General features: G+C 36.2%; 2 protein-coding genes across 2 annotated transcripts; one reads left to right on the forward strand and one right to left on the reverse strand.

Moving 5' to 3' along the window:
- Positions 886-2,388, reverse strand: LOC109708972 (SUMO-activating enzyme subunit 1B-1-like). The gene is made up of 3 exons (XM_020230961.1): positions 2,111-2,388; positions 1,983-2,034; positions 886-1,189 (listed from the first exon to the last, which is right to left on the reverse strand). Exons 1-3 carry the CDS (start codon positions 2,191-2,193, stop codon positions 989-991), a joined length of 336 nt encoding a protein of 111 aa, XP_020086550.1. The 5' UTR covers positions 2,194-2,388; the 3' UTR covers positions 886-988.
- Positions 5,683-9,753, forward strand: LOC109708971. The gene is made up of 4 exons (XM_020230960.1): positions 5,683-6,748; positions 7,105-7,447; positions 7,539-7,696; positions 9,426-9,753. Exons 1-4 carry the CDS (start codon positions 6,410-6,412, stop codon positions 9,702-9,704), a joined length of 1,119 nt encoding a protein of 372 aa, XP_020086549.1. The 5' UTR covers positions 5,683-6,409; the 3' UTR covers positions 9,705-9,753.

Genomic DNA, 13,445 nt, shown 5'->3' on the forward strand with positions numbered 1-13,445 from the left:
TTTAAGAATTTGATTTGTTAAGAATATAATATACTAATTATCATAGTTTAATAAATAAATTATTATTTAAAGGGGAGAATAAAGAACAAGAGTTGCTATTCCATAAGGTAGAAAGAATAGTAGTTCTCTTCTCTTAACGGGTTATTCTAGAATAACCCGTTAAGAGAGGAATAACCATTTTTAGCTTGTTTGGTAGAATAAGGGGGATAAACTCCTTTATTCCATGTTTATCCCCTCATCAAACGGTACACGCGGCGCCCATCCGCACCCTCAAAAAAAAAAAAATGGTGGGCTCGGATTTTAGGATGAGAGAGAAAGAGAGGGGGAAGGGGGGGTGCGGATGGGCGCAAACAAATTGTTTGGGCACGGTGCCCATGCCCAAACAAATTGTTTAGGCACGGTGCCCATAAAATTTGTCCATTTGGAGCGGGGGCGCCCTCGCGAGTGTCCGTGCCCGCCCTCGCCCCGCGNCCGTGCCCAAACAAATTGTTTAGGCACGGTGCCCATAAAATTTGTCCATTTGGAGCGGGGGCGCCCTCGCGAGTGTCCGTGCCCGCCCTCGCCCCGCGCACGCGCCACGCGCACGCCCCCGCCCCCGCTCGCGCCCACGCTTCCGCCCTCGCGCCACGTATGCAGTTATTGAGGAATAATATAGATTTACTAGTTCAGGGACCCGCGCGATGCTGCGTGCAGTTATTTTAAAATTTAATTTTGAAAATTAGTTATAAAAATTAATTTCAGAATTTAAATGGTGCAATAAGTATATCAAAAAATTTTAGTAGGCATNTAAAGCTGCATTGATTTGATTGTCGTATTGCAAATTATTGATTTGCAATTAACTTCAATATAATCAGAATTTTCAGATCAAATTATTGAACTATGTAATGTCGCCCCAAATAAATGAGGATAGATGCTTATAGTCCAGATTACTGAAATTCAGAAAAGTTAACTGGTTTAGTTGCTTAGAAGTAACGCACCATTTATCTTTCTACTCACCTTTTTCGGCTGAAACCCGAACCATCGGATTGAAATCTTTTAGAGACTCACAGCAGACGTCTGCTAGCGATCTGCCACCGTTTATGTTCTCAGGAAGAATAAGAAAGTTCGCATTACAAGCATCCTCTGTAACAGGACGAGGATCCACCAATGTCAAACTCCCAACTCCTGCCAGAACAATGTTCTTGCAAAGCTACAACAGAAGAAGGAAACAAATAAGCCACTTTTGAAGAATGCTTCCTACTAAATTTAGATCAGCGACATTCCATTTTGGCATCAAATCAGACTATTTATAACTTATTACTAGATCTCAATTAGTAGCATAATAAATAAAATTGCTGCCAAATGGTAGAACACATATATTTTGATCAACAAGGAAAGAAAAAAGAAAGAAGAAAAAGCAATTAGCTAATGGATAAAATCTCAACCAAGCAAATCAAACATTTGTGCCTGTTTGCTTGGGTTGTAGTAGAACAGCGTCTCTACTGTTTGCCTGTTTGGCTATCAAAAGCCAAAAGCTATGGTTGTGGCAGCAAGTTAAACTGAACTTCTAGGACCCAAAAACCAATAGACAAGTTCTGCGAACTTTAATAAAAAAAATTGTTAGCACTTCTTTAAAAAGCACTATGCCAAAAGCTTCACCCTGGCCAAACAGGCCCTTAAACGAGATAAAATAGTAGTTATCAAAAGTAACAAATATTCATCAAATTATAAAATCACTGCTCCATAGTAATCTATCAATTCATTCCCAGAACCAATGAAATATTTTCAATTAAGTTAATCGGACAGCGCAATCAATTTGTGAAATCAAATTGTATGTCGGTAATACATTTAACCTACTATACTGCATTGAGTTGAAACAATATACTTAGCAAGCTACTTAAATGCACCACCAAGCTTCTTAGTAAGGATAAATACAAACTTTACACGCCAAAGAAGAGTTTTTAACAACAAGTAGTTCAAAATATTAACAAAAGGTAAACTACCTCAGCAGTTGCACCACTCAAACCGCTAATCAGTACGTGAGCCCTGCTTAATCTACACAAAACAAACAAAATATACTCAAAACACTTCAAATCGAAAGAAAAAGAGTTCAAAGAGATGGGCGCACTACCTCTTCTGCGCATCGACGCCCCACACTCGGATCTGGCGATCGTAGAGGGCCGTTTCTTGCGCCGTGAGCTCCTCCTCGTCCATGTCGATCCGCAACCTGCAAGGAGATGGGGCGAATTGGTGGAGGGGGTGGGGAATTTGAAACCCTAGGAAAGGGTAGAAGGGAGGAGGGAGGAGGAGAAAGCTAGGGTTTTGGAGAGAGCATGAAGGGGTAGAAGAGAGAGATTGGGGGTTCTCTCTTTTCCCTCGCTCTCGCACTTTGAGATGACCAACCACTTCCGGTGAGGTTACCCCCGCGAGGGTTGACTAGTCTACGGTCAATCTCCACCGTATATTAACGAACGGTGTTGATTGAACGTTGGAAACGAGTCCCGACTCCGCATGCGGCATGCGACACTAGTATATGCTTCTAGGCGCGTAAAAAATTGTTGCGTGGACCTGGTCTATAGACCGTAGTCTCCAAAACCGCATTAAACGTGTCGCATTATCTCGTAATAATATATATAAATAAATAAATAATATATATATATATATATATATATATATATATATAATTTTAATATATTTTTATTGTTTTAAAAGAAATTTTTGGTATAAATTATATGAAATAGATGAAACAAAAAAAAAAGTCTTGACAGAAGAGGGTTAGGTGCATTAACTTGAAACTTTGAGGGATAAAATATAAATTTTTGAAAAATCAAAATGCATGTTTATATGTTTGGAAATCTTTGGCTTTCACACTTTTTTACAACTGGCTCTCTCTCTCTCCTCCCTGTTCTTCCACGGCTATCTCTCTCTTCAACTACCGCAGTCTCTCTCTCTCTCTCTCTCTCTCTCTCCCATCTGGCGCTGCTCCTCTCTCTCTCTCTCTCTGACCCTCTCTTTCTCTCTCTTCCCCTCTCTCTCTTACTCTCTCTCTCTCTTTCTTTCTTTCTCTCTCTTTCTTTCTCTATTTCTCTCTCTTCCTCTCTCTCTATTTCTCTCTTTCTCTCTCTTATTTATTCATTAATTTGAAATAAGTTCAACTTCAGTTTTTTTAATTAAAAAAATTTACTTACAGAATGACCATATATAAATTTTAGTAAAGTTTTAAATAAAAGTATTAAAATAATTCAACTCTATAAATATTAAAACTTAAAAAAATATTAATTAAAAAAATATTTTTTTAATGTATATAAGACTATTTTATAATTTTTCTTACATTTTTTATATATTGTTTATTTTTAAATTTTTAATAATTGTATATTTTAATTAGTTGAAATATTATATACCCGTCGCAAAGCACGGGTCACCATTGTATTGTGCGTTCTGAAGTTGTATTAAAACTTTCTACTATCAGTTTATTAATACTATATTTTACCATAAATTTTTGTCTTACTATCGGTTTATTTAAATTAATTAGCACAATCTACTAATCCGCAGCGAAGCGCGGATCTAGACTAGTATATACAATCTTGAGTTCTACTGTGGCCGACATGTCGTCTTTTCCGCGCTCGCCAGGAAGAGAGGAAAAGAAAAAGGGAGAGAAAGAGAGAGAGGGGGGGCCTGCGTGCAGGCGACCCGCGCCCGCAGCACGCACGAGAGAGAGAGAGGGAGAGAGAGGAGGAGAGAGAGAGAGAGTGAGCAGAGAGAGAGAGAGAGAGAGCAGACAGAGTCTCTCTCTCTCTCAGCGCGCGCGGGGGNGTTGTCATAAAAAGATATTAAAAAAACTTAATATGTAAAAATTAATATTATATATTATATAAAAGATGTAATTAAAAGATAAAATTAAAATCCGTGCATTGCACGGGTTAGTTGCTAGTATATAGTTAAGATTAAGATTATAGATTATATATTATAGATAGATTATAGATTTATAGATTTATAGATGGTTGACAACCTCACCTCCAACTGCAAGATACGTCTCTCGAACTCGTGGTGTGAGCGACGCCGTTCCCCCTCACCTCCTCCGCTCCACAACTTGTCGACGCCGACCTCTCGTTGACGGGCCGGAGTTTCCGTTGCCAGGGCGGGGCTCCCGCCTTCAGATCCGCCCCGTTTTGCATCCCTATCAGCGGATCGTTCGACCGAACATGATCTACGGTGGTTTTCTCTTCGTCATGATCGCGTTTCTAACCCTAATTTGGGGGCCTCATTACTCTTCCTCTTCGGATCAGGTGTGCGTGTTCTCTTTCCTAAATTTTCGAGTGCCCTCTTAATGTTTTCTCATTTTGTAAATTGATGAGCATGCCCAATTTTTATTCATTGATTTGCACATTGGGTCCTCGATTGTCTAATTTTTTTTGTTTTGGAAAAAAAAATTCGCATTCTTTCTTTTGGAGGATTGATGTTAAATTGACAGCAATGGTAAAGATTTTGCAATTTTTTAGTACCTCTCATCATTTAGATAGTTGCGAGTATACTAGGGCAGTTTGTTAGTGTGCACCCTCCAAATTTAATTTCCTCCCATATGAGAGATCTGAATTTAATTTTTCTCGTCGAGGTCTTGGATCCAAGAAAGTTCTAGAGGGCTATGTCAGCTTATGAGAAAAGATTTGTTTAGCTTAATCCTAAGCTTTTGATTCATTGGAAAATTTATGCATTCCAACAAAGAGAAAACAACACCATATTGTGTTAACTTATTGGTCATTTTTCTCCTTTTATAAACTTTCTTATTTACTCTTGCATATAGTATTTTAAAAGGAGGTCCGCGCAAACAAATGCTGAGGCCTTCTGGAGCCTAGGCGTGAGGCCTACCGTGAGGGCGTGCCTCAAGAGAGTGAGATGCACATTTAACAAAATATAAATACTCTTCACAAGCNGGGATGACGATCACGGTAACTAACCTCTCCGTGCACGTTACGAAAAACAATGCGACGTTATACTATATCATTTATAAGAGTAGATGAGAATAGTATATATGATGTAAAATAACTCGTAAAAATTATTTGATTATAATATAATTTCAATCATGCACTTTCTACTTATATCTCTATCTATTATAAAGAATCGGTATAACAATTATTAATTTTTTTATTTTTATAAATAATAAATACAATAATGCAGTCAGGTTACGGCATATGGTCACCAAAACACTAATAATTTAGTCGCAATTCATAAAATTTAGGGTGGCTTTTATCACGATGATAGTATTTCTCAAATTTTTATGTAGAATTGGAGATAATATCAATGCTTCCACTATAACATCTCTCTCTCCTTTTCTTTTCTTTTCTTTTTTTTTTGTTTCTACTGAACATTGATCAGGGTCAAACAGTTACACCGTACCAGTTGAAGAAAAAGAAACTCTATCCTTTAATCTATGCTGGGGATGCTGTGGTTCCTGGGACTCCCACCAATGTTTCAGGGTATAGATTATCTTTCAACTTAATCCATAATAAAAGTTTAATACTTTAGATAGAGATTACAGGAAGGGTTTAATTGAAATGCCAAAGAGGTGGTAGGAATCAAACTCTGCATGCTAAATTTTGTAATTTAATCCTTGCAAAAACACTATATATTCAATCATGTAACATTCTTTTCAGACAAAAAAAAAATTGTAGCTAGCACTGCAACATGTTTAGCTACTAGTATATATATATATGGTGTGTTGCTTCTCTTCTCCATCTCTTCTCCACCCCGAGGCGACCAACAAAGGCGGAGCGACCAGAGAGGCGAAGGAGGAAGAAGAGCGACTAGAGATTGGGAAGAAAAAGGCAAAATCCAACATAATCTAGCATCAACCAAGGGCAAATAGAGTAAATAAACATTGGATTAACGATTCGGGCAATGGATAGGAGTGGAACGGACACCATGCGGATTGGATCCAACCGTCAGAAGTAACCAAGGGTGTTGACCGGAAAGGCCGAGGAGAGGCCCAATCCACTCCCGAAATTGGCCTATATCAGCCCATATAATATTAGTATTTACAATTGCAATGTACTACCTTATTTTCTTGCAGTTTAAATATATGTAATAAGGGGATATAAGGAGGATTGTATGAGGAAATAGAAAAGAAATGAAATAGTATCTTCTTCCCCAATTCGCCTTTTTACCTATCTCAATTCCCCAATTCTCATATCTGTCTCAATTCCTTATCCCTCTCTACCTCTATCTCTATCTCTATGTCTCCTTCTCTTACCTCCTTTAGCCTCAATTACCTCGGAATTGCGACCGTGAGCCATCATCATCCTCGTCGCCGTCCTCACCTCAGAGAATTCTCATCCTTGGCTGGTTGCGACAAGTCTGGGATATTACAAATTCAACTTCGGCTTCTTCTTCCTCCTCTCCTCTCCTTTCCTTTCCTATGATTTGTTGTTAATCCATGAGGCCTCTCCCTCTCAAACTCCTCTCTCTCCTCCTCTTCCTCCTCGTCCTCATCCTCTTCTTTTCTCCCTCGCCTCTTGCCCTAATTCGCTCCTCGGCCCCTCACAAGCTCCCCTTCCGCTCCTCCGACCTCCTCCCTCTCCTCCCATGGCGCCTCGCGCAGCCGATCTTGAAATCTCTCCGCAGGGCCGTCGACCTCCTCACCTTCGTCGGCACCGCCTCGTCCCCCGGCGACTCCATCGAGTGGAAGGGCGCGTGCTTCTACGAGAACAAGGCATGGTTGGAGTGCCACAACAAGAGTGGGTCCCCATACGGGGGCAGCACACTCCATATCAAGGTTAGGTTGGACATGAACAGAAGTAAATACGGTTTTATAAAATCTAGCCTAATAGTAAGCAACAGATATAAGAATTCTTTTTTTATTTTTACTTGTTGAAAATGTGCGGATGTTGCTAATTTCACATATGGTACATTGTGGTTTCTACCATTAGTTACTTGAAGCTTCATCTCTGTAATTTACTATTCGTTGATTACTTTTGGATATTTTCCAATTTCTTTTCATGAACTACATCGATTTTATGTAGTTGTTGATTATGTCATGGCCATTTTTTCCATCATCAAAGCGATCTGATCCCTTTTTTTTTGCTTAATTGTATAAGATGAGTGAGCTTTTGTAATTTGGCTACTGGCCAGGCGACTCAGAACAACAAGGAATTCATCGGCTGTTCGCCATGCTCTCAAGCTTATCTTTCTAGTTCAAATTTTCACTGTAGTTGTGCTGAAAAATCTGGTTCAGATGACAAATGCGAAGGGCCAAATGTTGATATTACTGTGCTCGGAGTGTCAGAACTCCAACGGAAACTGGTCGGTGAAGGATCCCATCGAAATTTGGTTTCCACCTTGAGATTCATTGACTGTTCAGATGCTATGCCAAATTTTCTCAATAGTTACGATTGTGAAGCAGTGATTATTGAAAGACTTCCAAGAGGGGTTTTTGCTGATCCCTTTGAGCTGCAACATTTAGTCAATCGCAGAGGTAGAAATCTTCTTTTTTTTTGTTTTGGAATATAGTAATTTTACTATTGTTATTTTACTCATTAGTGTTGATAAAATCCTTTCGCCTGCAGTTTTTGCTGATGTGGCAGTTTTCGGGGATACTAATTTGGAACTACCCTCTGCTCTCTCAAACAAATCAATTGTTCAGATTCATATGGATCTTCAGCATCATAATCTATTGAGCAATTGTGAAATTGTTATTGAATTGCCTCTGCATGCTAGATATCCGGTAAGTTTTTGAACAAAGTACTTTTAATAGATCGTTTTGGTTGTTATTTAATATTGGGTTACTTTGATATTAATAGGCACTATCTCTCTCTAAAAAAATAACTAACTATGTAGAAGAAACCATATATCTGAATATTTTGTTGCAAACTCATATCCCATACTGTTCCTAGAAGGCTGGTATTTTGAAATACAAATGCCCCACTTCTGCCTAGATTAGAGATGTCAACGGGTCGGATTCGGGGCGGGTTTTTAAAAACCCGAACCCGAACCCGACTCCAAACCCGAGACCCGAACCCGAACCCGAACCCGACGGATTTTAAAAATCCATATCCAAACCCGAACCCGACCAAAAATCCGAAACCCGAACCCGAACCCGAACCCGAAAATTTGAACCCGAAACAATTATTTCTTTTTTCAATATTTCAAAATATATTATATTAAATCTAAATTTTTAAAATACAAATTTAAATATAACATCAAATTTTTATATATATATTATATATAATACAAAATAAATTCGGGTTCGGGTCGGGTTCGGGTTCGGGTCGGATACAATCAAAATCCATATCCGAATCCATATCCGTCGGGTTTCTATTTTTGATATCCATATCCGAATCCATATCCATATCCATCGGATATATCCGTTTCATTCGGGTTCGGGTTCGGATAAAATTTCGGGTATCCATACCCATTGACATCCCTAGCCTAGGTAAAGCAAGTGTTATAATAAACTCTCAAGAGTCAAATGTATATTGGTATGAGTATTAATATTCCACAGAATATGTTTAAAAGTTATACTGATGATGAATGATCGAGTGGTCAAGATAGATAGCCTTTGGAAATGTAATATATCAGCCATATTTTGTAGATGAAGTTGTATGAACTCCCTTCAACTTTAGGCCATTTTAAAGTAGGTCCCTTCAATTTTCTTGATCCACATCACCTTAATGTTAATTTGTAGTATTTGGTATCTTAGTTAATTGAATTGGGGATTTTGTTAAAATTAATGACCTCATTAGCTATTGATTGTAAGTAGTTAATGAAATCCACAATTCCTTATGCTGCAAAGTAGCTGTAAGCTGAAATTTGGCCAAATCACTGATTGATTTAACAAGTCCCCAGCTAAATTGACTAAAGTAGCTTAAAAAAGCTGAGGGGATTTCAAGGGAAAAAAACAAAAAGTTTAATGCCTACTCATAATGGCTGATAGTTGAGGGGGTCTTCGTACATTTTGTAATTATTATTTAATTGATGTTCCTTTAGCTTGGCTATTCAATTGATGGACTTTGCATCAGGCAGAATCAATGTTCTGAACTGTGCCCAAACATATTATGCTGCTATAGGGTATAGCGGACATGCCATTCATATCATATATGAACCTAAAAGTTTTTTAATGGCCAAGAAATATATGAATAAGGCAAGGATAGCGATAAATGCTTAATGCGAAAATCTAATCGTTTTGAAATCCTACTCGCAACTCATTGGTCAACCACTTTTTTGGTCTCAACTTTATTGTCTAGCCATGGCTCATTGTTGAGGCTAGCTGTCTACTTGATGGCACATTCGACCCTATATGTGATTATGCAACGTAAACTCAGCATCTGAAAGTTTTTCAACTTGTCTCACTTTTCATTCCCTTTTATTTTTTCCTCCTGAAATTCATATTCATATCAAAGCATATCAGCAAAACTAAGAGTTATATGTCCTAAAATTTTCTGATTTGCTTGCAGCCCCTTGATGTGAGTGGCTATGCAACGGTTGATATCGGCGGTCCAGATCTGCTATTACGATTCAGGCCAAAAGAGGTAAGTTCAAATTCCTGTTTTTGGTCGGTTACTCCTGTTGATGTGGGACCTGCAAAGATGGTCAAGTGGCAAATACCTTGTGGAAGCGAAGCACATTCAGGAATGGTGTCAACTATCACTTTTGTCTCAGCTCTAGTTGGTGCTATGTCAATTGTTTTCTCCGCTGTATTTTACTCTCCGAAAAATGTTTCTAAAATATTGTAATAAAATCTTTTGCAGAATTATTAAATTTTGATGCCATTGATGTGATTTATATCTTGCTTGTTCATTGTTAGCAAAGTTTATTCGAAAATCTCTCATAATGATTTTGCATTTGAGGCCTTTCAATCCAGAAGGTCGTCGTGAAAACTTTTACACAAGTTTAAGCTCTTCTTCGGCGCCAACAAAGTTTGATATCACGATTTCGATAAAACCATTTGTCCATATGGTGTCAATTTTTGAAATGCGACTAGCATGATTTCAGTTCTTGCTCCTATAGCCTCTTAAAGTTCTCTTGCAATTTTTTCTAAGTACTTGTGAGCATTTGGTTGGATGTTGGAACGAAGTTATTTGGCGATAACTCTCGCGTTATGAGGATTTTATTTTGTGATTGCAATATATGAACTTTGGATTGAATGTCGATTGCAAGGTGCTCACAATCAAGCGTTGGCATATGTCGATTCCAAGTTCTCGCGGAGGAATCACCCATCTTTTACTGTTATTTTACTTTGGGTGCTATTGGCATTACTGCTGCTATTTCTTCATCATCTTCATATTGGGCTATTTATCATCTGGGGTTGCCAATAATGTAGCTGCTGTGGACTTCACTATTAATGTTATAATATTTCACAGGGAGAATAGAGGGTTTTTTTTTTTTTTTTTTATTTTTCATTTTTTGAGGGCATTTGCTGTCTGTTTAGAGCTTTGGAGGTATGCTGTTTGACTAGAGCTTCTTCGAGGTAACAATTTTTTTAGGCTTTGTTTGTTATTGTAAGAAATATGTGATGAGAAAGTGCGTTGGGAAAATATTTTGTTTGCTTGTATAAAAAAGTATTGCATTTGCAGAATATGATGATTCTGGAAAATATAGAAGCATTTTTTTTTACGGTTCTTTTATGCTTTTTTGCTCAATAGTATTACATATATATTCAATATTAGGTGGGCACTAGTGTTTGGTTCCGGTGTAAGTGGGGGAATAAGGGGACTTATTCCCTATTTATACCCATTATTTTATACATGATTTATAATTAATTAATTTACTAAATTATTGTTTATTAATATTTTTATATTAATTAATTAGGAAAAATATTTTATCTTAAAATAATAATTATTCTTATTCCTATTAGTTTGCTCTAAAAACATTAAAAAGTGTCTATTTATCTTATTTATAAATAACCTATACCATCCAAATCAAATAGATTTTATCCTTGCTTTATATATTATAATATATAATATATATATAATATATATATATATAGAGTTGAGCTAAAATACTCTCAATAGTAAACGGGCGTTTTACTATCGAGTTGTTTTCGATAATAGAGCTTCCAAATTGAGATCGCTCCGTTAAATATGATCTAAAACCATTTAAATTACATAGAAATTAAATTTCACCACTTCGGATATGTTCTTTTATCTATCTAGTGAACAAAAATGAATGCTGAAAATGAATATTCTTTAAAAAATGATGATAGGGAGTCTTGTATCAAGATCAAGAAGTATAGATCTTGTTTTAAATAGTTTAAAAAATTTTCTAACAAAAGTTTCAATTGATTTGGATATATTTACACCGTAAACGAGAAAACGTCTCTTACCACCATTTAAATACTACAATTTGAAATCCTTTGATCATTAGGTCAAATGATGTCGAAAAATTTGAAATTTGATTTCTAAACACTTCAAGTGGTATCGATACATTTTAACGGAGACCGATCGCAATTTGGAAGCTCTATCATCGAAAACAACTCGATAGTAAAACGCCCGTTACTATCGAGAGTATTCTAGCGTCAACTCTATATTATATAATATTATATCTATTAAATTATTATATATATATATATATATATATAGAGCTAGGCTGGTATACTATCGTAGCACGGAGGCCTCCGTGCTACGAGTTGTTTTCAAAATGCGGCTTTCAATCCACGATCCGTTTCGTAGACTGGATCTAATACTATTAAAAGTACTTGGAAACTAAATTTCATAATTTTCGTCATCATTTGGCTAGTGATCAAAAAGGTCTCAAAATTGACAAATTTTAATGTAGATACGGTGATGCGTTTGTAAATTTAACGGTGTAAAATAATCCAAAATTGATGAAATTTTATTAAAATTTTTTTTTCACTATTTAGAGTAGAATCAGTACTTCTGATCTAAAATTCAGTCTTCTATCATACTTTTATGAGATTTTTATTTTTAGCCGATTCATTTTAGACGTATTCTGTTTTGATAGGTAAATTGACTGCCGTAAAATTATGAAATTTATTTCTAAATACTTTAAATAGCCTAGATCAAGTCTAACGGAGCCGATCGCGATTAAAGACGCATCATTGAGAAACAACTGAGATAGCACCTGAGGTCTCGTACTACCGATATATATCCAAGCCTAGCTCTCTCTCTCCTTCTCTCTCTCTCTCTCTATATATATATATATCATGAATAAGCGGTTTTTATTTATTTTGAACTATAATTGCGCTACCTTCGTAAATATAATATGCACTGCTTCTCTGCCACATGTAGTAAGGAAACACTAAACAGGGGATTTTACGACACACACAACCCATAGATATATAATATATATAGATTAATATTATATATATATATATATTAACTTTATTATATATATATATATATATATATATAGTATAAGAGTTCGGTTACTGTCAACTATTCAATAGAACAAAAGCACTTGAGTCTACCAAGTTTTCCTGCCAATTAGATTAAGAGATGATGTGATTAGGATGATGTGAGCCCCCTAACCACACATAACTCTTAATCCAATGACTATAAAACTTGGTTAGCTACCATCCGATTTGGCTGCTAGCCTAGTTCTATATATATATACACGAAGAGTTGGCTTCTATACTATCTATAGTACTGAAATTTCGGTACTATAGTTTCGTTTTCAATTTTAGAATATTCAAATCAATGATCCATACCTTTAAAATTGATCTAGAGTATTTGAAGATTTTAGAAATAAAATTTTATTTTTTTTTCGACATAGTTTACTTTATGATCAAATCAAAATTGTCAATTTTCAATGGATAGTATGGCGAGCTTGTAGTTTAACAGTGTAAAAAAATCTAAAATTTATTCAAATTTTGATAGAGAATTCTTTAAACTATTTAGATCAAGATCAACACCTGTAATCTTAAATTTCAAAGTTCTATCCTCAAATTTTAAAGATTGTTCAATTTCAACCGTTTATTTTGCCATGATTTACTCAGTAAGTAAACGATGTCGAAAAAAATTAAAATTTTATTCCTAAGAACATTATATAACTTAGATCATATTTAATGATGTGGATCGTTGATTTGAACATTCTAAAATTGAAAACGACACTATAGTACCACAGCTCTGGTACTATAGATAGTATAGTAACCTAATTCTATATTTCATATATATATATATATATAGAGAGAGAGAAGAGAGAGAGAGAGAGAGAGAGAGAGTGAGTGAGTCTGGCTACTATGCTATTAATAGCACGAAGCACTTGGTGCTACCAAGTTTTCCGCCGTTAGATCTATTCTTTTGATCATTTTCATCCGTTAGATCATACTATTCAACCAACCACCTACTCAACCCTAGGGGGCGCACATCATCCTAACCACACATCTCTTAATCCAATGGTCAAAAACTTGGTAGCATCAATGACTTTGGTGCTATTAATAGTATATTAGCCTAGTTATATATATATATATATATATATATAGAGAGAGAGAGAGAGAGAGAGAGGCTCCTATAATA

This window comes from Ananas comosus, linkage group 4 (genome assembly GCF_001540865.1).
Source record: "Ananas comosus cultivar F153 linkage group 4, ASM154086v1, whole genome shotgun sequence".
NCBI classification, from domain to species: Eukaryota; Viridiplantae; Streptophyta; class Magnoliopsida; order Poales; family Bromeliaceae; genus Ananas; species Ananas comosus.